Genomic DNA, 24,886 nt, shown 5'->3' with positions numbered 1-24,886 from the left:
CATGATGTAATTCATAACCTCAATAAATTGTTTCCATAATGTCATAAAGGTTGGAATTAAACAAATGTAAACCAATGACACACTTTATTTTTATAATTTTGGACATTAAATTAGTATGGATCAATAAAATTAATTTCCAATTTGAGCTATTGTAAGGTTTAAGGCATAGCCTCCCCCTTCCCCTCCAAACAAATCTGTAAATACCGGGGGGGGGGGGGGGGGGGGGGGGGGGGGGGACGTAGCCCACGGTTGCTTCATCAGGAAAGAGGGAAGGAGAGGGAAAGACGAAAGGATGTGGATTTTAAGGGAGAGGGTAAGGAGTCATTCCAACCCCGGGAGCGGAAAGACTTACCTTAGGGGGAGAAAAGGACAGGTATACACTCGCGCGCACACACACACACACACACACACACACACACACACACACACACATATCCATCTGCACATATACAGACACAGGCAGACATGTCTGCCAAAGAAAGCGCTGGTATGCTGATAGAGTGTCTCTATCAACGTACCAACGCTTTCGTTTGATAAGTTACAAAATCTTTGTTTTTAGATACATTTTTCCTACGTGGAATGTTTCCCTCTATTTTATATATATATAAATCTAAAAACAAAGATGATGTGACTTACCAAACAAAAGCACTGGCAGGTCGATAGACACACAAACATACACACAAAATTCAAGCTTTCGCAACCAACGGTTGCTTCTTCAGGAAAGAGGGAAGGACAGGGAAAGACGAAAGGATGTGGGTTTTAAGGGAGAGGGTAAGGAGTCATTCCAATCCCAGCAGCGGAAAGACTTACCTTAGGGGGAAAAAAGGACAAGTATACACTCGCACACACATACATATCCATCCGCACATACACAGACACAAGCAGACATTTGTAAAGGCAAAGAGTTTGGACAGAGATGTCAGTCGAGGCGGAAGTACAGAGGCAAAGATGTTGCTGAAAGACAGGTGAGGTATGAGTGGTGGCAACTTGAAATTAGCGGAGGTTGAGGCCTGGCAGATAACGAGAAGAGAGGATATACTGAAGGGCAAGTTCCCATCTCCAGAGTTCTGACAGGTTAGTGTTAGTGGGAAGTATCCAGATAACCCAGACGGTGTAACACTGTGCCAAGATGTGCTGGCCGTGCACCAAGGCATGTTAGCGACAGGGTGATCCTCATTACCAACAAACACTGTCTGCCTGTGTCCATTCATGCGAATGGACAGTTTGTTGCTGGTCATTCCCACATAGAAAGCTTCACAGTGCCGGCAGGTCAGTCGGTAAATCACGTGGGTGCTTTCACATGTGGCTCTGCCTTTGATCGTGTACACCTTCAGGGTTACAGGACTGGAGTAGGTGGTTGTGAGAGGGTGCATGGGACAGGTTTTACACCAGGGGCGGTAACAAGGGTAGGAGCCAGAGGGTAGGGAAGGTGGTTTGGGGATTTCATAGGGATGAACTAAGAGGTTAAGAAGGTTAGGTGGACAGCGGAAAGACACTCTTGGTGGAGTGGGGAGGATTTCATGGATGGATCTCATTTCAGGGCAGGATTTGAGGAAGTCGTATCCCTGCTGGAGAGCCTGATCCAGTCCTGGAAAGTATCCTATCACAAGTGGGCCACGTTTGTGGTTCTTCTGTGGGAGGTTCTGGGTTTGAGGGGATGAGGAAGTGGCTCTGGTTATTTGCTTCTGTACCAGGTCAGGAGGGTAGTTGCGGGATGCGAAAGCTGTTTTAGTTAGTTCAGGAAGCTGAGTAAGAGCAAGGAGGGTAACAGTAAATAGATCACACATAAAATATAAGAATAGAGCTTTAAACATTTACAAACAAATTTTTATAATGGAATTCATAGCAGGCAAGCACTTGATGGCTGGTTGATATGGTTCAGGGATTCTGGATTGGAGCAGATTCGTTTGCCACGAAGACCTAGGCTGTAGGAAAGGGATCGTTTGATGTGAAATGGGTGGCAGCTGTCATAATGGAGGTACTGTTGTTTGTTGGTGGGTTTGATGTAGACGGACGTGTGAAGCTGGCCATTGGATAGATGGAGGTCAATGTCAAGGAAAGTGGCATGGGATTTGGAGTAGGACCAGGTGAATCTGATGGAACCAGAGGAGTTGAGGCTGGAGAGGAAATTCTGGAGTTCTTCTTCACTGTGAGTCCAGATCATGAAGATGTCATCAATAAATATGTACCAAACTTTGGGTTGGCAGGCCTGGGTAGCCAAGAAGGCTTCCTCTAAGTGACCCATGAATAGGTTGGCGAACGAGGGGGCCATCCTGGTACCCATGGCTGTTCCCTTTAATTGTTGGTATGTCTGGCCTTAAAAGCGAAAAAGTTGTGGGTCAGGATGAAGCTGGCTAAGGTAATGAGGAAAGAGGTTTTAGGTAGGGTGGCAGGTGATCGGCATGAAAGGAAGTGCTCCATCGCAGTGAGGCCCTGGACGTGCGGAATATTTGTGTATAAGGAAGTGGCATCAATGGTTACAAGGATGGTTTCCGGGGGTAACAGTTTGGTTAAGGATTCCAGGCGTTCGAGAAATTTGTTGGTGTCTTTGATGAAGGATGGGAGACTGCATGTAATGGGTTGAAGGTGTTGATCTACGTAGGCAGACATACATTCTGTGGGGGCTTGGTAACCAGCTACAATGGGACGGCCGGGATGATTGAGTTTGTGAATTTTAGGAAGAAGGTAGAAGGTAGGGGTGCGGGGTGTCAGTGGGGTCAGGAGTTTGATGGAGTCAGGTGAAAGGTTTTATAGGGGGCCTAAGGTTCTGAGGATTCCTTGAAGCTCCGCCTGGGCATCAGGAATGGGATTACCTTGGCAAACTTTGTATGTGGTGTTGTCTGAAATCTGGCGCTGTCCCTCAGCCACATACTCCCGACGATCAAGTACCGGAAGAATGACAATGGATCGGTCAGCCTTCAGATCATGGATATCTTGGGCTTCAGCAGTGATGATGTTGGGAGTAGGATTACGGTTTTTTAAGAAGGATTGAGAGGCAAGGCTGGAAGTGAGAAATTCCTGGAAGGTTTGGAGAGGGTGATTTTGAGGAAGAGGAGGTGGGTCCTGCTGTGACTGAGGACAGAACTATCCCAGGCAGGGTTCAATTTGGATAGTGTCATGGGGAGTTGGATCATTAGGAGTAGGATTAGGATCATTTTTCTTCGTGGCAAAGTGATATTTCCAGCAGAGAGTACGAGTGTAGGACAGTAAATCTTTGATGAGGGCTGTTTGGTTGAATCTGGGAGTGGGGCTGAAGGTGAGGCCTTTGGATAGGACAGAGGTTTCGGATTGGGAGAGAGGTTTTGAGGAAAGGTTAACTACTGAATTGGAGTGTTGTGGTTCCCGATTGTGTTGATTGGAATTTTGAGGTTTTGGAGGGAGTGGAGCTGGAAGTGGGAGACTGAGTAGATGGGAGAGACTGGGTTTGTGTGCAATGAGAGGAGGTTGAGGTTTGCTGGAAAGGTTGTGAAGGGTGAGTAAGTTGCCTTTCCGGAGGTGGGAAACCAGGAGATTGGATAGTTTTTTGAGGTGGAGGGTGGCATGCTGTTCTAATTTGCGGTTGGCCTTTAGGAGGATGCTCTGAACAGCCGGTGTGGATGTGGGAGAGGAAAGATTGAGGATTTTTATTAAGGATAGGAGTTGACGGGTGTGTTCATTGGCTGAGTTGATGTGTAGGTGAAGGATTAGGTGGATGAGGGCAATGGATTGTTCAGTTTGGAACTGGTATAGGGACTGATGGAAAGAAGGGTTGCAGCCAGAGATGGGAACTCTAAGTGTGAGGCCTTTGGGGGTAATGCCAAATGTCAGACAAGCCTGAGAAAATAAAATATGGGAGCGTAATTTGGCTATGGCGAAGGCATGTTTGGGAAGGGTGTTTCTCTCCCCTATTTTTCATTAATACAAAACATGCTGCTCATCTCTGAAGTTTCTTGATATACTTCATTAATCCTATCTAATAAGGATCCCAAGCTGTGGAGCAATACTTCAAAAGAACACAGACAAGTGTAGTGCAGGCAGTCTCATTAGTAGAACTTTTGCATCTTCTGTCAAAAAAACACATTTTCTGTTTGCCTCTCACACACTCCCTATGCATTCTCTCCAATTTAAGTTGTCCATAACTGTAATCTCTAGTTATTTATAGGTATTTATGGCCTTCAGATATATTGTGTTATCAAAGTTTTAACGGATTTCTTTTAGCACTCATGAGGATGACCCCAAACTTTTCATTATTTAGGGTCAACTGCCAATTTTTGCATCATACAGATATAATATCTCAATCATTTTGAAATTAGTTTTGACCTTCTGATGACTTTACTAGATGAGAAATGACAGCATCATCTGCAAACATCCTAAGATGGCCGCTCAGATTGTCTCCTAACTCGATTGTATAGGTAAGGAACAGCAGAGGGTCTATAATACTATCTTGGGAATGCCAGGAATCACTTCTGTTTTATTTCATGCCTTTCAGTCAGTTACTATGAACTGTGACCTCTTTGACAGGAAATCAAGAATCCAGTCACATAACTGAGACAATATTCCATAAGTGCGAAATTTGATTAGAAGCTGCTTTTGCGGTGCAGGGTCAAAATGCTCATGGAAATCTAGAAATATGGAATTAATTTAAAATCCCTTGTTGGTAGCACTCAACAATTTGTGTGAGTAAAGAGCTATTTGTGTTCCACAAGAATGATGTTTTTTAAACATGTAAAGATGTTGTGTCAGTAGACCATTCTCTTCAAGGTAATTCATAATGTTCGAACAACGGATATGCTCAAAATCCTGCTGCATTTTAAAGTTAATGACATGGGCTTGTAGTTTAGTGGATTACTTCTATTGCCTTTCTTGAATATTGGTGTGACCTGGGCAACTTTCCAGTCTTTGGGTACAGATCTTTTGTTAACCGAGCTGTTTTAGATGATTGTGAAGTATCTACGTATTGCATCAGCATACTCTGATAGGAACCTAACTGGTATACGATCTGGACCAGAAGTCTTGCTCTTATTAAGTGATTTAAGTTGCTTTGCTACTCCGAGGATATCTACTTCTAAGTTGCTCATGTTGGCAGCTGTCCCTGATTCAAATTCTGGAATATTCACTTTGTCTTCTTTGGGGAAGAAATTTCGGAAGGCTGTGCTTAGTAACTCTGCTTTAACAGCATTGAAACCGATGTAGTACAGTGTTTCAAAATGAACATACCGGTTTTAAGGTGTTGTGGCATAAGTTCAACTTACAATTGTAAATAATACACCAAATGAAAGAGCACTCAAACAGTTTCATTTGTATACCTGTGCACAATGGGGAAAGTATGGAATGACAAAAAGTGACTAAAAAGTGTATTGAATGAGAGTGAGTCTTTCTTGTTTAGCCCCAAAAAATAACCCCATGGAAGATTTATGGCCTTTCTTTTTTGGTGAATCAACTGTAACTGATGTTTCGTATCTTGATGCACTACAGCTATAGCCCACGCCTCAATAGGAAGAAGTTGAACAACACATCTTTATTTGGGAGCAAGATGGCACCCTGTCTCACTGCATAACTCAATACACAACTGGTTAAATGACGTTGTATCTGACCGATGGATTGGGCGCAAGGGGCTGGTTGACACAGCATTTTATGCATGACCTCCACATTCACGCACGATCTGACACGATCATATGTATATACCTCTGATACCAGCTGATCTATCCAACTCTAGAAACAGTATTATTGCAACAGTTACTCCTGACACAATATGTGATTGGTGTTCACACACACACACACACACACAGAGAGAGAGAGAGAGAGAGAGAGAGAGAGAGAGAGAGAGAGAGAGAGAGAGAGAGAGAGAGAGAGAGAGAGGAAAACAAAAAAAAAGTTTGCATTTCTCTTTCATTTGGTGTACTATTTATAATTGTAAGGTGAATGTAACATGTGTATTTTTATTGCTATCACTCAGAGAAGACACTGATTGTGTCCTACCCTAGCATACTCTACATACAACCAGAATCTTCGTGGATTTTCCTCCAGGTTTTGAGACAAAGTTTGATTTTAGAAACTGTTATAAGCATCTCACATTGAAGTCCGTGCTAAATTTTGAGCTTCTGTAAAAGAGTGCCAATCTTGGGGATTTAATTTAAATTTGGCATGCTTTTTTGTTGTTTCTGCAACAGGGTTGCGAACTTTTTAGTGTAGCATGGAAGATCAGCTCCATCTTTTGTTAATTTGTTTGGTATAAATCTCTCAATTGCTCTTGATACTATTTCTTTGAATTCAAGCCACATTTGGTTTACACTCACATTGTTAATTTGGCAGGCATGGAGATTGTCTCTCAGGGAGATGTCAAGCGAATTATTATAAAATTTTTTTGAATAGGTGTATTTTTTATTTATTTTTAGTAGATTTGGGAGTTATGGCATTCAGTTTTGCTATGATCACCCTTTGGTCACTAATCCCTGTATCTCGTTATTAGCTCCGGATTATTTGTTACGAAGTGGTCAAGTGTGTTTTCACGACTGTTTACTATTCTACTGGGCTCATGAACTAATTACTCAAAATAATTTTCAGGTAATGTTTTTAGCACAATTTTGGAACATGTTTTATGTGTACCTCTGGATTTAAACATGTATTTTTGCTAACATACTGATGGTAAATTGAAGTCACCACTATAACTCCACGAGTCGTGTACATATTTGAAATCAGACTCAAGTTTTCTTTGAAACCTTCAGCAATTCTTTCATGTGAGTTGGGAGGTTCATAAAACGATCCAATTATTATTTTATTCCAGTTGGCAACAATGACCTCTACCCATAGTAACTCACAGGAACTATCTACTTCAATTTTGCTACAAGGTAAACTATTTCTAGCAGTAGCAAACATGCCACAGCTCACCGTATTTAGCCTACCGTTAGGTCCTTCCCAAAAATTTTTGCTGAACTTATCTCCAGCTTTAGCCAGCCTTCAGTGCCTACACCGATTTGAGCATCAGTGCTTTCTATTAGTGTTTGGAGCTCTAGTACTTTCCCAACACAGCTACAACAATTTACACCCGTTTCACTGATGATTCCTAAATCTACAGTCTTTCTATGTTTGACTTGCACCTTTGAGACTGAAGTCCTCTTTGTGTTTCCCCAAGACCTTCTAACATAAAATACTGACCAGTCCATGCCACATAGTCCTCGCTACCCATGTAGCTGCTTCCTGCATGTAATGAACTCCTGACCTATTTAGCAAAGCCCGAAACCCCACCACCCTATGGCACATGCCAAGTGATCTTCTGCCGAAACAGCTGCAGAGCCATCTGAGCCTCTGTTTCAGACCCTCCACTGAGCTCTGGGCCAGAGGTGCACCATCATCCTGTTGACTATGCTGCAAATGGTGAACTCTGCTTTCATCTCGCAAGCATGACTGGCAGACCTTACCACTTCAAATAGCCACTCCAAAGTAGGGAGAATCTCTTCTGATTAAAAGTGAAATACGTCATTGGTACTGACGTGAGCGACCACCTATGGTTGACTGTGCCCTGTGCTCTTCATGGCATCCAGAAGGACCCATTCCACGTCTGGATTGTCCCCACTTAGTATGCACAAAGTACACACTGGCTTCCTTCCCCTCCTTGGCAGCCATGTCCCTAAGGGACCCTATAACGTGCCTAATATTGAAGCTCCCGACTATCAATAGTCTCACCCTCTCTGACTGCCTGGATCTTGTACACTGAGCTAAAAAAGAGTAAGCAATGCACTACTGGCCATTAAAATTGCTACACCATGAAGATGATGTGCTACAGATGCAAAATTTAACTGACAGGGAAAAGATGATGTGATATGCAAATGATTAGCTTTTCAGAGCATTCGCACAAGATTGGCGCTGGTGGCGACACCTACAATGTGCTGACATGAGGAAAGTTTCAAACTGATTTCTCGTACACAAACAGCAGTTAACCGGCATTGCTCGGTGAAACATTGTGATGCTTGTGTAAGGAATAGAAATGTGTACCATCACGTTTCCGACTTTGATAAGGGTTGGATTGTAGCCTATCGTGATTGCGGTTTATCGTATCGCGACATTGCTGCTTGTGTTGGCCAATATCTAATGACTATTAGCAGAATATGGAATTGGTGGGTTCATGAGGGTAATATGGAATGCTGTGCTGGATCCCAAAGGCCTCGTATCACTAGCAGTCGAGATGACAGGCATCTCATCCGCATGTCTGTAATGGATCGTGCACCCACGTCTCGATCCCTGAGTCAACAGATGGGGATGTTTGCAAGACAACAACAATCTGCATGAACAGTTCGACGACGTTTGCAGCAGCATAGAATATCAGCTCTGAGATCATGGCTGCAATTACCCTTGAAGCTCCGTCACACACAGGAGTGCCTGTGATGGTGTGCTCAGCAACGAACCTGGGTGCAAGAATGGCAAAACGTCATTTTTTCAGATGAATCCCGGTTCTGCATACAGCATCATGATGGTCGCATCCATGTTTGGCGACATCGCAGTGAATGCACGTTGTAAGTGTGTATTCGTCATCGCCATACTGTTGTATCACCTGGCGTGATGGTATGGGGTGCCATTGGTTACACGTCTCGGATCACCTCTTGTTCGCATTTATGGCACTTTGAACAGTGGATGTTACATTTCAGATGTATTACAGCCCATGACACTACCCTTCATTAGATACCTATGAAACCCTACATTTTAGCAGGACAATGCACGACCGCATGTTGCAGGTCCTGTACGGGCCTTTCTGGATACGGAAAATGTTTTACTGCTATCCTGGCCAGCACATTCTCCAGATCTCTCACTAATTGAAAACGTCTGGCCAATGGTGGCCGAGCAACTGCCTCATTACAATACGCCAGTCACTACTCTTGATGAACTGTGGTATCGTGTTGAAGCTGCATGGGCAGCTGAACCTGTACACGCAATCCAAGCTCTGTTTGACTCAAGGTCCAGGCGTATCAAGGCCGTTATTACGGCCAGAGGTGGTGTTCTGGGTACTGATTTCTCAGGATCTATGCATCCAAATAGCTTGAAAATGTAATCACATGTCAGTTATAGTATAATGCATTTGTCCAATGAATACCCGTTTATCATCTGCATTTCTTCTTGGTGTAGCAATTTTAATGGCCTGTAGTGTATATATGGCTGAGGGACATTGTCAGCAACATATAGCAACTGGAACCTGTTTGTCAGACTAACTGGGAAAGCCTTATGTTCAGCCCCACAGGAAGTCTTTTGCAGCCTGCCATGCCCCGAGGTGGTCTCCCACTCTACCACAGATGAGGGGTCGAACTCGATGCGAGCAGTTAACTGGTCTGGCCACCAAAGCTGGTCCCCACTAGTGATGGCCATCCACTGCAGCCTCAAGCTGTGTAATCGAAACCAACACAGCCTGGAGCTGAGAGCGAAGTGTCATCAACTCAAAAAAAGATGGTGGGAAACTACACAACACAAACAACCAAATGACTATCGACACTTGCTCTGAAACTATACTGTAGACACTAATGAAAGTTCAAGAAAAGTAGCTAGTACATTAGATTAACAAGCAGAGATTCAAAAACTAAAAAGACAGAGGTGAGACTAAATAATTTGCTCCTAGTTAGGAATTTGTAAAACATCACAAAATTGGTTACTTTAAATGAAAATGCAAGAACTGTTTGTAATAAATATTAAATTATCACAAAGAAATTAAAAAATGTCACAAAATCCATTACTACCCTGTTGCTGGAGTTGCTTTGCTGATGGGTGCTGCCTGACTGACTATTTATTTATTTTGTGTTCTTGTGATCCACGCTGTGAATATACTGCAGGACATGGAACGTGTCAGTTTTTCAAGTGGGTTGTGATTATGTTCTATGGTGTTATGTAAATGGTACTAAACAATTTCATATTAAATAACTTAAGTTGTATGCAAAAAAGTCAATATTAGAGAAATTAATCTATTACATAAAAATAAACATTTACAATAATAAAAAGACATTCACATAAATAAGTACCTGGGGATGTATCTGAGTGTTACAAGTACATGGATACTACAAATTGAGGTTTAGGAGCTCTTCAGTAATGTAAACTAAAGCTTTCTGTAGGAAGTGCCTTATCAACCACAAAACACTTTATTTTTCTCTTTGAAACAACCAAAAATATACTTGCAGTGGATGGGAGGATTTCAAGTTCCTTAAAAAGATTTCTGTATTTTTCTCTTTGAAACAACCAAAATTATACTGTGCAGTGGATGTGAGGATTTCAAGTTCCTTAAAAAGATTTCTGTATGTGGCTCTAAGCATGGACTCCACTTGCAATTCTTATGGCTTTTTCCTGGTCCTATACGATTTTTGTAACAAGTGGCTGATTTTCCCAAAATATGATTCCACAGGCTATAATGGCTTAAAAATAACCATAATAAACTGTTTCAGCCATTCCGATATCCACCTGTTGCACAAATCCAGGGTATGGATTGACCAGTTTAGTTTTCCATCAAATTTTTCAACCTTTAGAGGTTGTGTGAAACTGCATGAAGTTTATTTTATTGTAAAGACCACTGATGTCAAACCAGTCCATAGTGCCCCTTAACCTTGTTAACTGGCACCTCAAGTCTGTTTAACAAATATGATCAATAGGTATCATAGTGTCATCAGCAAAGATGACAAATCAGGGTGTATTTGTGGACAAGTAAAAAAAAAAAAAAAAATCCTGGATTTTCCCCAGATTTCCCAGTTAAAATTCCACTTTTTCCCAGGTGAAAATACACTTTTTCATGTTAAGTGTCAGTATATTTTCCCTCAGAACCGTAAAACTCAGTTCATTGAATAGTTAAGGTTTTATACACTGGTGTACAACTTCCCAACACTTTTGAAAATGAACCAAATGCACTTTGGAAAGATCTTCTATATACAGCAACACGTGCACTGCACATTTTTGTACAACCATACACTGCATATTTTCATATTACAAAAGTATATATTCAAATTACACCAAACACAGCACATTAGTTTGCAAAGCGCTTTTGTAAGCCAATCATAGCTCATGTCATAGACAGAAATGATAATTCATAGTAAAATAAAGAAAAAAGTCATCAGCAGGAGAAGACATGATTCCTTGCTTCCTTCTCCACTGTTGAAGCAAACTTACTAATAAGCCACTGTTTCATGTAATAAATGCTTCATTTTCAAATGCAGTATTACCAAGAAAACTTAAAATAGCAAATGCCATACCCATACATAAAACCAAATACAAAGAAGATCCTAGCAACTATAGTCCAGTTGCAGTGCTGTCTGCATTCAGCAAAATATTTGAATATGCAATGGTTGCCAGATTAAAATCATTTATTAGGAAAAAATTCTTTCTTCTGCTCACTATGGTTTCCAAGAAAATAAAACCACTACTGATGAAGTACACACATTTCTTGATGCTACTCTACAACTTGTTGACAAGAAATACCCAGCTATAGGTGTTTTTATTGATCTCACAAAGGCTTTTGACATGGTAAATAACAACATACTGCTGGAAAAATTGGATTCTTATGAGACAAGAGGAACTAACCATGGCTGAATCAGCAGCTATGTCAAAGACTGTGCACAGTACATTCATATAAATAAAGTCCATAAATTAGGAATGCTAAATGGGGCTCACTCACCTACACAATTCATGGTGTGCCACAGGGCTCTGTTCTAGGTCCCTTGTCATTTCTATTTTATATAAATGACTTCCCTTCCATCCCACCCATCTTTACTGATGATACTAATATCTTTATATCGATTACAGATGAATCTCCTCAATCAGCAGTTAAGAGAAATACAGCCCAACTAGACTCATGGCTTGCAACATACAATTACTCCTAAATGCAAAAAAGTTAGTATAACTAACCTTCTACACCATTCAGAACAGAACCAACTAGGTTCAAACAGAACACTAAGTGGTACCGATGTAGATTTGTAAATGAAACAAAATTCTTAGGGATTGACATCACTGTTACATTTAGATGGAAAAACCACATTGAAATGGTTAGTTCCAGGCTAAGCAAAGTTTTTTTTGTGCTCCACTCAGTGAGGTATGAGCTACATGCCAGCACAAGCACATTGACATGCGTATATTATGCTCTTTTCCATTCAGTACTATACTATGGAATTATTTTTTGGGATCATAGTACTGAATATTCATGAACTAAAAACAAAAAGAAATGTGCAAACATATTGCCTCTCCCTAGCCAATATATATGTGGACTTATCTGTTTTATTTAACGAAACCTCAATAGATTGCATGAGAAACTAGACGGTCACCAACATGACAGAAGGTTAAAAAATTGTTAAGACTAGTTCCCCTTTCTATTAAACTCTATAGCAATACAGAAGCATCCGATTCCACTCGTCTACTTTGACCCATGACATCATCAATACGCCAGAAACAGCTAGTTCCAGCGAATACAATATGGTGACAATGATGTCACTATATACACACACCAAAAAACTTGAAGAAAAATAAAAGTTACACAATAACAACTCACTCCAAAAATAAAATGAAACTAATGGAATAACCATGGAAAATTGGGGGTTAATGGTGAGGCCAAGCTATCCTCTCTTCCCGTTACCCACCAGGCCTCAACCTCCGCTAATTTCAAGTTGCCACCGCTCATACCTCACCTGTCATTCAACAACATCTTTGCCTCTGTACTTCCACCTCGACTGACATCTCCGCCCAAACTCTTTGCCTTTACATATGTCTGCTTGTGTCTGTGTATGTGCGGATGGATAAATGTGTGTATTTGAGTGTATACCTGTCCCTTTTCCCCCCTAAGGTAAGTCTTTCCGCTCCTGAGATTGGAATGACTCCTTACCCTCTCCCTTAAAACCCACATCCTTTCGTCTTTCCCTCTCCTTCCCTCTTTCCTGATGAAGCAACTGTGGGTTGCGAAAGCTTGAATTTTGTGTGTGTGTTTGTGTTTGTTAGTGTCTCTATCAACATACCAATGCTTTCGTTTGGTAAGTTACATCATCTTTGTTTATATATGCACCATCCTAGAACAAACTATATACAAAAAAAATTTAAATTACAACAATCCACTACACCAACAAAACCACAGGAATCGGACATTTCCCTTGACCTATAAAGTTCAACCACAGCTATCAATACAAAAAAATCAACACCTTCAACTCCGAGATGTAGAACCAAAACCTCAACTACTCAAAAACCTAAATATTCCATATTCACTACATGAATTAAAATACAACAAACAAAATATCACAATTACTGTAGAATAAAACCTACACACACACACACACACACACACACACACACACACACACACACACACATGTGAACTTAGAACAAAAAAATCTCCTGAAACGCACACTCATGAACTTCACTGTCACATCCATACCAAACTAAAAAGCAACTCAAATGAACCCAATAACACACGATAAACTCAGCACGTCCATATCCTCCACCAGAGAGCACCATCAAATACAATAACACAACATCTCTACAAACACTACCAACTCAAAAATACCATGGTGTAGTGGTGTCAACCACCACAACACCGTTATGTCACGAGTCAAAGCAGACGGATGGAATCGGATGCTTCCATTGACTCACATTAGATGTACTGGAATCAAACTCTACAACCATCTCCTGTAAGAAGTAAAAAGTATTCAAGAATCAATAAAATAAAAAAAGGGTTAAATGCACTCCTAACAAAGCACCGCTTTTACAGCATACAAGACTTTCTTGAATGTGATCTATCATAAATTAAATTATATACTTTTATTACATTTCAAAATCAAACTGTTTCATAACATATTGTCCATTAATTAATGAACTTCAGCTGTTTGATTATGACCAGCATTATTATTTGAACTTATTCTTACTCTGCTATTATTACAAAAACACAGGTAGTATCTCTTCAGTGAGATGTACACTGTAGGAAACAGTGCTATGTCTATATACGGTCTTATACCTTTTGTTTGACTTGACCCGTATAATGTTGTACACTTCTGTACACTGAATGATTCAATGGATCAATAAATATACAGACACAAATCTTGCCAGCTAATGATAGCAGATATTCAGAGTATAGGACACGTGATGTAGCAGCTAACAGCAACATCATTATTAAGTAGCATGAACACAAATTGGAAAAGTTAATGGTTTACATTAATATACATAATATAGCTACCCATACAAGAAAAGCTAAGCTATCACATATAATATTGATCATTTTTTGTGTGTGTTCCACTTTAACAGATATTAGACAAATGGGCCAGTAACATTTTGAAAATTGACTAATTGTCTGGTCTTCTGGGCTCAAAATTCTTCTATGTGGCTGGCCCTAAAAGTGTAAGCTTTAAAACTCTCTGTGATTTACGAAATTCAAAGCATGTTCACAAATGTAACATAATTCATCTTAAATAAAATAAACTTACTTTGGCAGTAATGCCTTTGAAACCACCATTCACAATACAAGATCTTACATTATGTCATAAATGAAATGACATCACAGGATACTGCACAAGCATCGAAATTTGGAAAACCATACTAGAATACACAAGTTGGCTTACAGTGGACATTCACATGGCTAGATTCACACAGAATTAGGCCCCAACCTGATATTAAGCTTTTCAGTGTGGTTTTCGGGATGCAAATTTTCTTGGAGTACCAGTACCATATTATCTCATGTTTGGTTCTTTATTATGGTGTAATGCCATGCATGATAGAAGATAAAACTGTGCACTTGAAATTCAGCAAATAGTTGAAGTTAGCCAATAGTGTTTCAAATAAACTGACTGCCTCTGCGGAAAAGATTAATATAAGCCAATTTATTTGGCAAACTTACAAAAATAACTTCACTGTTCTGCACGGGAAGTAAAGCCTGACTGCCAAAACCCTGGAAATAAAATAAAATCAGCAAACTGAAACTAATAACATAATTATGTGAATGCATTTTAATTCACTTGATAGTTCCCAGCCACAGAAGTCTGTTTTGTTTTCAGTAGACGTGAGAGCTGTAAATGAAGAGAAAACAGCAAAACACTAAATGTAAACAAGGGTCGCATGGAGATTACTCCCATTCCCCCACTACAACTCAGACTGCTCTGGGCATGCATGAATCTGGCTGCTTGTTGCTACTGCTGATACAGCTAAGAGCCGCACTTCTAGCAGCACGAAGTGAGAGAACGTACTGCTCATATGCGACTCAACTGTGCATGCGCACAAACCCACTGGCAACTGCTCAAACGAACCTAATGTAAAATGTTGTGACGTCATGCTCATCAAAAGCAGTTTGCTTTTATAAAGCATTCACGGTCTTTGTCCTATGCCTTTGACACATTTTACTGTTGGCAGAAGCTTGTGTGTGTGTGTGTGTGTGTGTGTGTGTTGTATTTTGTTGTTGTAAACAGCACATTTCCTTTGTTACTGAAGTTTTATTCTGGTTTTCTTTCCCTTGTTTATTTTTCACTGCTGCAGTATTATTCTCTGTAGCAGGGTACAGTAAAATTCTGTATCAGTTCTTACTGGTCAAAAGTACAAAATAACTGAAAACTAAAACAATGAAAACTTCCCGAAAGTCTAAAAAAATCCTGAGTTTTTCCCAGTTTTCTCCTCCATGGAAAAATTTCTGGTTTTTTCCTGGATTTCCCAGGGTGTATACACACTGCAAATGCACAATATTTTGTATCAAAGAGGTAAATTATTAATAAATATAATACAACTTTCTGCTTTCTACTAGAGAAGCTATCTTCACTTTATCAGTGGGCTGCACCATTTAGTTTTAGCTCCTCAAGAGTAGTGTTATGGTATAGTCAGGCAGGGAATCAGATGTGTATCAGAACTGCAGACATGTGCCTGCAAATGAATAAAAATTTGATATCTCATCCTGTAAATACTTTTAGGACTAAAGGAGACCATTTGCTGACTATCAGAAGTGTCGAGTCACTGACAGGGGCACAAAAAGAATGGAAACTTTGCTAGCTTTCAGAAGAAAGCCACTGAGCTCAGTCATTTTGTGCTCAGCAGCATTTTGGGCCACTGGATGTTCAACTCTATTCTTGTTTAGCAGTCACCATTCATTCTGTGGACAGCTCGTTGGTGGTCATTTCCACATAAAAGCTGTAGAGAACTTGCAGCAGAGCTGGGATATGACATTGTTGCACATGGCTGTGCCTTTGAAGGGATAGGATAACCCTCTGACATGACTGGAGTAGGATGTGTGGGAGGGAGAAAGAGCAGGTCAGGGGTGAATTGGGTCTTGCACATGGGTATTTCAAAAGGATAGGGTATTTGTGGGCAGGGAGTGGCTGTGGCAGAGGGATGGCAACGATGTTTTGTAGGCTGGGTGGGCAATTAAATACCACTTTAGAAGGAGTGGAAAGGATTGTCAATAGGATGTCCCTCACTTCCAGGCATGATAAAAGATAATAAAAGCTGTGGTAAAAGAATGCGGTTCAGTTGCTCCTGTTTGATGCAATATTGGGAGATGAGGGAACTGCTCCTTTTCAACTGATTCTTGGATGATGTGTGAGGATAAAGAGTGTGTGAGGATATGGCATGGGAAATTGTTTGCAGACTAGGTTTGGGGGATACTGCCTGTCTGTGAAGGCCTTTGTGACACCTTCAGCATATTGGGCAAGGGAATCTGCATCAATGCAGATACACTATGTGATTAAAAGTATCCGGACACCCCCAAAAACATACATTTTTCATATTAGGAGCATTGAGCTGCCAACTATTGCCCGGTACTCCATATCAGCAACCACAGTAGTCATTAGACATTGTGAGAGAAAAGAATGGTGTGCTCCGTGGAACTCATGGACTACGAAAATGGTCATGTGATTCGGTGTCACTTGCGTCACACGTCTGTATGCGAGATTTCCACACTCCTAAACATCCCTAGGTCCACTGTATCCAATGTCATAATAAGGTGGAAAAATGAAGGGACATGTACAGCACAAAAGCATACATGCCAACCCCATTTGTTGACTGACAGAGACCACCAGCAGTTGAAGAAGGTCGCCATGTGTAATAGGCAGACATCTATCCAGACCATCACACAGGAATTCCAGACTGCATTAGGATCCACTGCATGTACTATGACAGTTAGGTGGGAGGTGAGAATACTTGGGTTTCATGGTCGAGCGGGTGCTTGTAAGCCACACATCACACCGTTAAATGCCAAACAAAGGCTCGCTTGGTGTAAGGAGCCTAAACATTGGGCTATTGAACAGTGGAAAAAGCAGTGTGTGGAGTGACGTATCACAGTACACAATGTGGCAATCTGATGGCAGGATGTGGGTATGGCAAGAGCCCGCGGAACGTCATCTGCCAGCATCTGTAGAACAGTAAAATTTAGATTCAGTGGTGTTATGGTGTGATCGTGTTTTTCATGGAGGTGGCTTGCAGCCCTTGTTATTTTGCGTGACACTATCACAGCACAGGCCTACATTGATGTTTTAAGCATCTTCTTGATTCCCATTGTTGAAGGGCAATTCGAGGATGGGGATTGCATCTTTCAACATGATCGAGCACTTGTTCATAATGCACGGCCTGTGGCGGAATGGTTACACAACAATAACATCCATTTAATGGACTGGCCTGCACAGAATCCTTTAAAACACCTTGGGTATGTTTTGGAACGTCGACTTCGTGCCAGGCCTCACCGACCAACATCGATACCTCTCCTCAGTGCAGCACTCCATGAAGAATGGACTGCCATTTTCAAAGAAACCTTCCAGCACCTGATTGAACATATGCCTGCAAGAGTGGAAGCTGTCATCAAGGCTAAGGGTGGGCCAACAGTATACTGAATTCCAGCATTACCAATGGAGGGCACCACGAACCTGTAAGTCATTTTCAGCAAGGTGTCTGGATGCTTTTGATCACTTATGCCATCCATAGGTAGCCTGACTATAGGGGTATGATTTTTTTGGTGTGGAAGAGGTGACAGCCGTCTAAACGTAAGTGCTGTTGATGGTTTGTGGGCTTAATGTGGACAGAGGCATGGACAGAATCATCAGAGAGCTGGACGTGACATCTGGGCAGGTGGGCAGGAAGGTAGCACACTGTGTTGAGAGTCGGAAAGTCTTTGTAAGAGGTAATGTTTGATAGTGGCAAGGCCATTGGCATGAGGGAAAACATCAATTATTTTTAATTCCTGAAAAATCATGAAATTGAGCTATACGAATTTCTTTGAGGAATGTCTTCAAGTTGTAAGTGTTGTTTTGACTATTCTGTCTGGCAGAAAAATTTGCCTTAAACCTTAGCTGAAACCCCAGAAAACCAAAAAAGTGAAAGTCATAAGCTGACTGTGAAGTTAAATAAAACTAAAGTTTTCTTTGTCAATAATAACAAAAAAGAACAACATGATACCCATTATCCTGGAAGTGTATGTCATATCAACACATTTAATTAAATCTTTGAATAAAAATAATTAATTAAGTGCTCTCCAGAGCATCCTTTCACTGAATTAGACTACTTTCTAGAATTGCTACCCTGAGTGTACATTACATGTCTGTATTATTTAGGTGCTTACTTTTTAATAAAGTCATTTCTTGCAATGAGACCAGCTTTTGGTGAACCTGTTGCCTTCAGTGTATTTAGTACCTGCAAAACACAAACATTGAAATTGTTATTACGGTAATGAATGAAAGTCTTAGCTGCCATCAGTCTAAGCACTTGTATTACATGAAAAGGATGTCACATTTGAAGCTTCATATTTTTATCTTCATTAACTGACACAAGATGGAGATAATAAAACAGTCACGTCTGTTCATTGTAAGGTTTTTGTTCACTAGTGATGTAAGCATAACTATAAAATGATGAAACCTAAAAAGATTTGTAAGAAACAATGCCCTGTACTCTACCCTTTGATCTATCTGATTTAAGTGTTAGTTTTTTAATAGATTATATGACACTGAGAGAAAATTATTTAATGCAGTGGTCTAGCTCTAATCAAGATGTAAGAACACTACACATAGACTTTCACAATTCCAGTAAAAAATCAAAGGGAATGTGTACCACAAAACAAATAAACTTGCCATACAAGTGATATTCAACATCCTGATGACAACAGCAGCAATGCAGATTATGTTAAACTCAAATTAACCCTCATTAAATTCAATGAATTCTTTTAAACAGTAACTGAAAACAAGGATACAAAAAATTTACTATCGAAAGCAAATCCATTAGATTTACTTAAAACAGACTTCTCATACTCCACCACCAGAAATATCACTTATTAAAGAAGTCACAAAAATGATTAGGCCACTGACAAGTTTTTGGTTATGTCAGACGACTAAAATCTTGCTCTGACTTGGTAACAGCCCCTTTGAGTTACTTTTATAATCATTTGATAAGTCAAGGCATATTTTCTGGATGATTGTAAGCAATAGCCTCTAATTAAAGCCCCACCTCCCTCCTTCCAAAACAATTTGAGAATGTAGCTTGCAACGGAACATTGGGCAACCTCTCTGACAGAAACCTTTTAAAATAGAACAGTTTGGCTTCTGTAAAGTCTGCCCTACAGAAGAATGACCTCATAATTTCAGTTCTGGTAGAATTGGACAAGAAAAGTTTCCCTGTTGCCCTTTCCTGTGAATTTACCTATAGTTCTGATTGCATAGGACACAAAATTCTTCTACAGAAACTAAAATGTATGGTGTTAAACTTACTTCCCTTGCATGGATAATCATCACACCTTAGCAATAGGAAACAGGTCATATAAGCAAATGATACTACAGAAATAAATCTAGGGCATTGGAGAACTCATGAAAAGCTGTGATGGATAATAAATTGATGTGACACCAGCATTTGGAAAAGTTAACCAGAAAGTTCAGCTCTGCCTACTTTGAATTTGGTCTGCAGGGAAAAAAGCGAAACCGTTAACTGTTACGTTTCACTATCACCTATGAAATTCGATAGACTCATTACATAATGGATTAATGCCCATGAAGTTTCACCCCCACCCCACCCTGTAAGTGTATGATGTCCAAAATGTGTCTTTACTGGAAAGTTTTTGGAATTCTCTGATGCTGCTGATGAAGAAATGTGTGGTACTGGTCTCTTCACAGGATCAAGCACAAGTTGTATGTCACAATGTCTTATCTGTTCTTCTTAATCTCATTTCTGTGCTTCCTTTTCATTAAATGTTGGTGTTTACCTATTGATCAAGACCAGAAGGTACACTATCCATATCATTAGTGTGAGGACTTTGAAGGGGCCATCATATGGTGGCTACTAAGACTTTTGGGTTGCATCATGAAACATAGAGACATATTTAAAAGATCCCATGTATTGGTAAGTGAGTGGATACTACTATCATGTTTTGGTTATTGCAAGTTGGAGGTTGCAGGCTTGTGTGAAACAGTTGGACAACGTAACATGTTTCAATATCACTACTACGAATAGTATCAATTAATTCTCCTCACTGCCATTTGTACATACACCAGCTCAGCACGATACATTCTGGTCATGTTTGAAGGGTCCGCCCCCGATAGCTGAGTGGTCAGCGGGATAGAATGTCAATCCTAAGGGCCCATGTTCGATTTCCAGCTGGGACTGTGGATGGAAGGACAGGGCAAAAATGTGGCATTGCAGGAGGGAAAACACAAACTGAGGGCCATTATCAGAAACGTTGAAGAAGTCCTTCACATGAAATTTTTTTTGACAGGGCTGCCGTGGTGGCACAGGATGAAGTTGATGGCCAACAAACGACATATGAGAACGAAGACAATGCATCAATTACTATTAGCCATTATGCATTAAGGAAAGGGCTGCTTAAATCAATATGGAGAGAGTCCCAGGCCTGTGAAGATTGTGGCCATGGAGACAATGTTGCCTGTGGGGCAGCTTGCTGCAATGTGCACTGAGAACATACCATAACCAAACAAGTGATGTCGCCATCCAAACCAGGCCAAAAAACATTATGGTGAGCTAACACTTTGATGCGTGACACCCCCTCTCCCTCCCCAATCAGTATGCAGTAATTGCAGGATCTCCAAATGGAGAGCTGAGGGAACCACTACACTAGGACCTGAATAGTCTGTACCAAGGAGTAGAACACCATTAATGATAGAAATGATGCTGACACATATACTTGTGACAGAGGGGGCCAGATGCCTTTCATTAAGGTGCCCCAGGCCAGGTTGTACACAATGTATCACTTTCCATCAAATTGAATCAGTAGCACAAGCCTGTGCGGCCCAGGTGCTAGTGATTGGAAAATCATCGACAGTTTGTTGAGTGCATTCACTAACGTGGAAGCAAAGTAATTCCTCCTGATCAAAAACTAGGTCCAGTCCAGTCAGAAGATGGGACAGAGCATCAGCATTTGCACATTTAGTCATTGGGCCAAAGTGAATCTCGTAGTTGTACCGAGAGAGGAACAGTGCCCAATGCTGAGGGGTTAAGCAGTGAAACTAATGGCTCGTGATCGGTGATGAGATGGAATTTTACACCTTAAAGGAAAACATGAAACTTCTTTACAGCATAAACAATGGTGATAGCTTCTTTTCATCTTTGTGAATATCTAGTCTCAGCCAAATTAAGCATCTTCAATGGATATGCAAAAAGCTGCTCAGAGCCATCCGAATATTTATGTGCTAAATCAGCCCCCAGCACATGCTGGGATGCTGACACTAAATGTTGACGTGGTCAGTAGATTATGAGGCAAGAATGGAAAACGCCATTTCACATGGCTGTGGCCAGTGGAAAGACAACCCCTTATGCAGCAAGGCATGTAGCACCACCTGCAAAAACTGATTATAAACGGCTGGCCTCGGTGGCCGAGCAGTTCTAGTCGCTTCAGTCCGGAACCCCACGACTGCTATGGTTGCAGGTTCGAATACTGCCTCGGGCATGGATGTGTGTGATGTCCTTAGGTTAGTTAGGTTTAAGTAGTTCTAAGTTCTAGGGGACTGATGACCTCTGATGTTAAGTCCCATAGTGCTCAGAGCCATTTGATTATAACTGAACAGTTGTTGAGACGCTCAGCAGTGGGGGAGCAGGGGACCACAATACCATCATGATAGTTGCCACAGCCAGGCACAGAGTTGTTTGAGAAACTGCTTAAAAATCACTGGGACAATGACCACACCAAATGGTAACTGAACACTGGTACAAGCCAAAAGTCGTGTCAATGACCTGGGCGACTGAGAGTCAGCATCAACGGGTAGTTGCAAAATATGCATCATAAAGGTCGATGTTGGAAAAATATGGACCACCAGAAAGCTTAGAAAAAAGGTTTTCACGGCATGGCAAGAAATAGGTGTCAGTGATAGGCTGAGCATTGACAGGAACTTTGAAATCACTGCAAAGACTTAATCGTCCTGGCAGCTTCTTGACAACGGCTAAGGGGGTAGCCCATTTGCTGGATGCAATCAGTTGGATGGTGCCGGAAGCTGTGAGACTGTTGAGCTCCACCCTGACTTGGTCACAGAGCACCATCAGCACCACGTGAGCAAGAAAGAAATGGGTTCTGGCCAAAGGTCTCATGGCTATGTGGCCTCTGAAATAATTGATACGATCCAAACCCGCAGAAAACAGGGCGGAAAATTCAGGCACAAAGAGTTGAGTTGTGTATAAGGCACTTGATTAGAGGTGAGATTAGCTTCTTGAGAAATAGTGCATCCGAGAAGGTTAAAGACATCCACACCACAGAAATTTTCGGTGTGTGCATTGATCACCACCAGAAGTCAGCAGCGAACCACATATTTATATATGACTGGGACCAAGAAATTATCTAATATTGGAATGCTTTGTTTAATGTAGGTGACTAATGTACATGACCCTGGCACTAAAGGGGGAGAACCCAAGTCCATGTATGTTTGCAAGTTGAGTAATGATATGGTAGCACCAGTGTCCTGACTTGCATGTACAAAACCTTCTGATAAACCTTGACATCAATAAAAAAAAAGGTTACTGGGTGCAATGAATATTGCTGAAAAACAACTGGCATCCGTGTCAGTGTCTGCAATAGGCTGCTGGAATTTTATGTTACACACAGGAGCAATGAGGCCCATTTTGTGGCACTGACAGCAAACAGCCCATTGCTTATGATGATCTGGCCTATCATGAGTGACAAAACATGATTGAGAAGAGGGAAGTATGGAGTACTTGCATTGTCGTTGAGTCCTGCATTTGCTGTGTGCTCCTGCAGCTGTGGCCGGCCACTGTGGTATTTTGCTCATGCGCAGACTGCTGCCACCATATCATCCCCCTGTGAATTGTCTGACAAGCTGCGGGCGGAAGCAGAGTGAACTTCTGCAACCTCACACCACAATTGAATTTGAGTACCCACAGCCCTTGAAACCTCAAACGATTGTGCAATAGTCAGAACATTGAAGAGGGAGGGATTTGGTTCTCACATTGAAGGCTGAACCTCACCCTGAGGGCGAAAACCATTTGGTCAGCATATGGCACCTTACATACATCAGTCACAAAGAGAAAACGATGGCTCAAACTGTGAAGCTCAGCTGCCCAAGTCATTTAGGAATGTTCCAGTTTCTTGCAACACCAATAGAACTCAACTCAAGCAGCAATGACGTGCATCTTTTCACAGCAGTATTTCGAAAGAAGGTTGCAAATGTTATCAAAAGAGACGGATCCTGCAGGGGGGACCAGTTGGCAAAGGACTGATACATGCAAGGCAATAACCACAACAAAAAGAAAGCACAGTAAAATCAGTCAATCCAAAAGGTGTGAAAATAATGCTAATGCCATTTTCTGTAGGCTTCCCAATCTTTGACAGACTCATCGTAAGCCAGAAAATGTGGGGGATAAATGAGCAGGGTAGCGACAGACAAAACAGGAAGTGCAATGTTTATCATTTTATATACCGACGTAGAATTTCCCGGCATTTCAGAAAACAAAACTCACAGGAGGGGGTATTATTTTCGTATTACAAAGGTATAAATTTGAATTCGACCAAACACCGCATGCCACTTTCCGAAGCATTAAAATCGAGTTTGCGATGTGTATTTGTAAGCCAGTCATAGCTCATGTGACTTCATCTCGCCCGTTGATGACAGCATAGGACACATGATGTATTCAGCCAATAGCAAGGTCACTTTTAAGTAGCGCGAAGACCCAAATAAGAAAAGTTCATTGTTTAAATTAACATACATCACACAAATGTGCCAGTAAAGTTTTTAATAATGATGTAAATGTCTGATCTGGGCTTGAAATTCTTCTAAATGGTCGTCCTCAAAGAGTTCATTTTTAAATGAGAGTCAAACGCTTTGTGATTTAAGAAATTCATCGTACATTCTCGCACACAGTTCATCTTGTGCAAAAGGAAATTTGCTTTGAATGTAATGCTTTTCAAACCACCACTCACTATTTTTTCCCGTGACCTGTTAAAAATAGGTTCGTTTCAGCAGTTGCAAGAGAGTGTCAGATAACAGGCATCACAGCGCTTGGGCAACTATGATGATGCAGGAAGACCATATGTTTGTACGTGTAAAACATTACCATAAAAGATCTTATATTATGTCATAAAAGAAACAAGACATCATAGGATACTTCAAGAGCATCAGAATTTCGTGAACCACACTAAAATGTATAATTTGGCTTAAAGTGCACATTCATATGTCCATATTTGGATGTAAATTTTCTTGGAGTACCAGTGCTGTATTATCTCATGTTTGATTCTTTACTATGGTATAATGCCATTATGCACTTGAAATGCAGCGAACAGTCGAAACCAGCCAAGAGTGTGAAATTAAACTCTTCGTTTCAATAAATTCACTGCCTCAGCAGAAAAGTTTAATAAAAGTCAAATCTCTTTAGGAAACCAATAAAAATAACTTCATTGTTCTGCAAGGTGATTAATGCTTGACTATCAGAAAAGTGCAAATAAAATCTGAAAGTAATAACTTATTTTTGCCTTCTGTTACTAAGAGAAAGTATTTTAATTCATTTG

At 40.8% G+C, this 24,886-nt stretch overlaps 1 protein-coding gene across 1 annotated transcript in view; it reads right to left on the bottom strand.

The window, feature by feature from the left end:
• LOC126273290 (mutS protein homolog 5-like) overlaps window positions 1–24,886 on the bottom strand; it is a 260,615-nt gene that overhangs the window by 56,441 nt on the left and 179,288 nt on the right. Inside the window, exons 18-19 of the mRNA XM_049976835.1 lie at window positions 18,500–18,570; window positions 14,807–14,857 (exon numbers count right to left, since the gene is read on the bottom strand). Coding sequence (XP_049832792.1) covers window positions 14,807–14,857; window positions 18,500–18,570 — 122 coding nt within the window. The remainder of the gene's footprint in view (window positions 1–14,806; window positions 14,858–18,499; window positions 18,571–24,886) is intronic.

This window comes from Schistocerca gregaria, chromosome 5 (genome assembly GCF_023897955.1).
Source record: "Schistocerca gregaria isolate iqSchGreg1 chromosome 5, iqSchGreg1.2, whole genome shotgun sequence".
Classification (NCBI taxonomy): Eukaryota; Metazoa; Arthropoda; class Insecta; order Orthoptera; family Acrididae; genus Schistocerca; species Schistocerca gregaria.
Note: the sequence above shows the minus strand (reverse complement) of the source record. Positions and strands in the feature narration are given on the sequence as shown.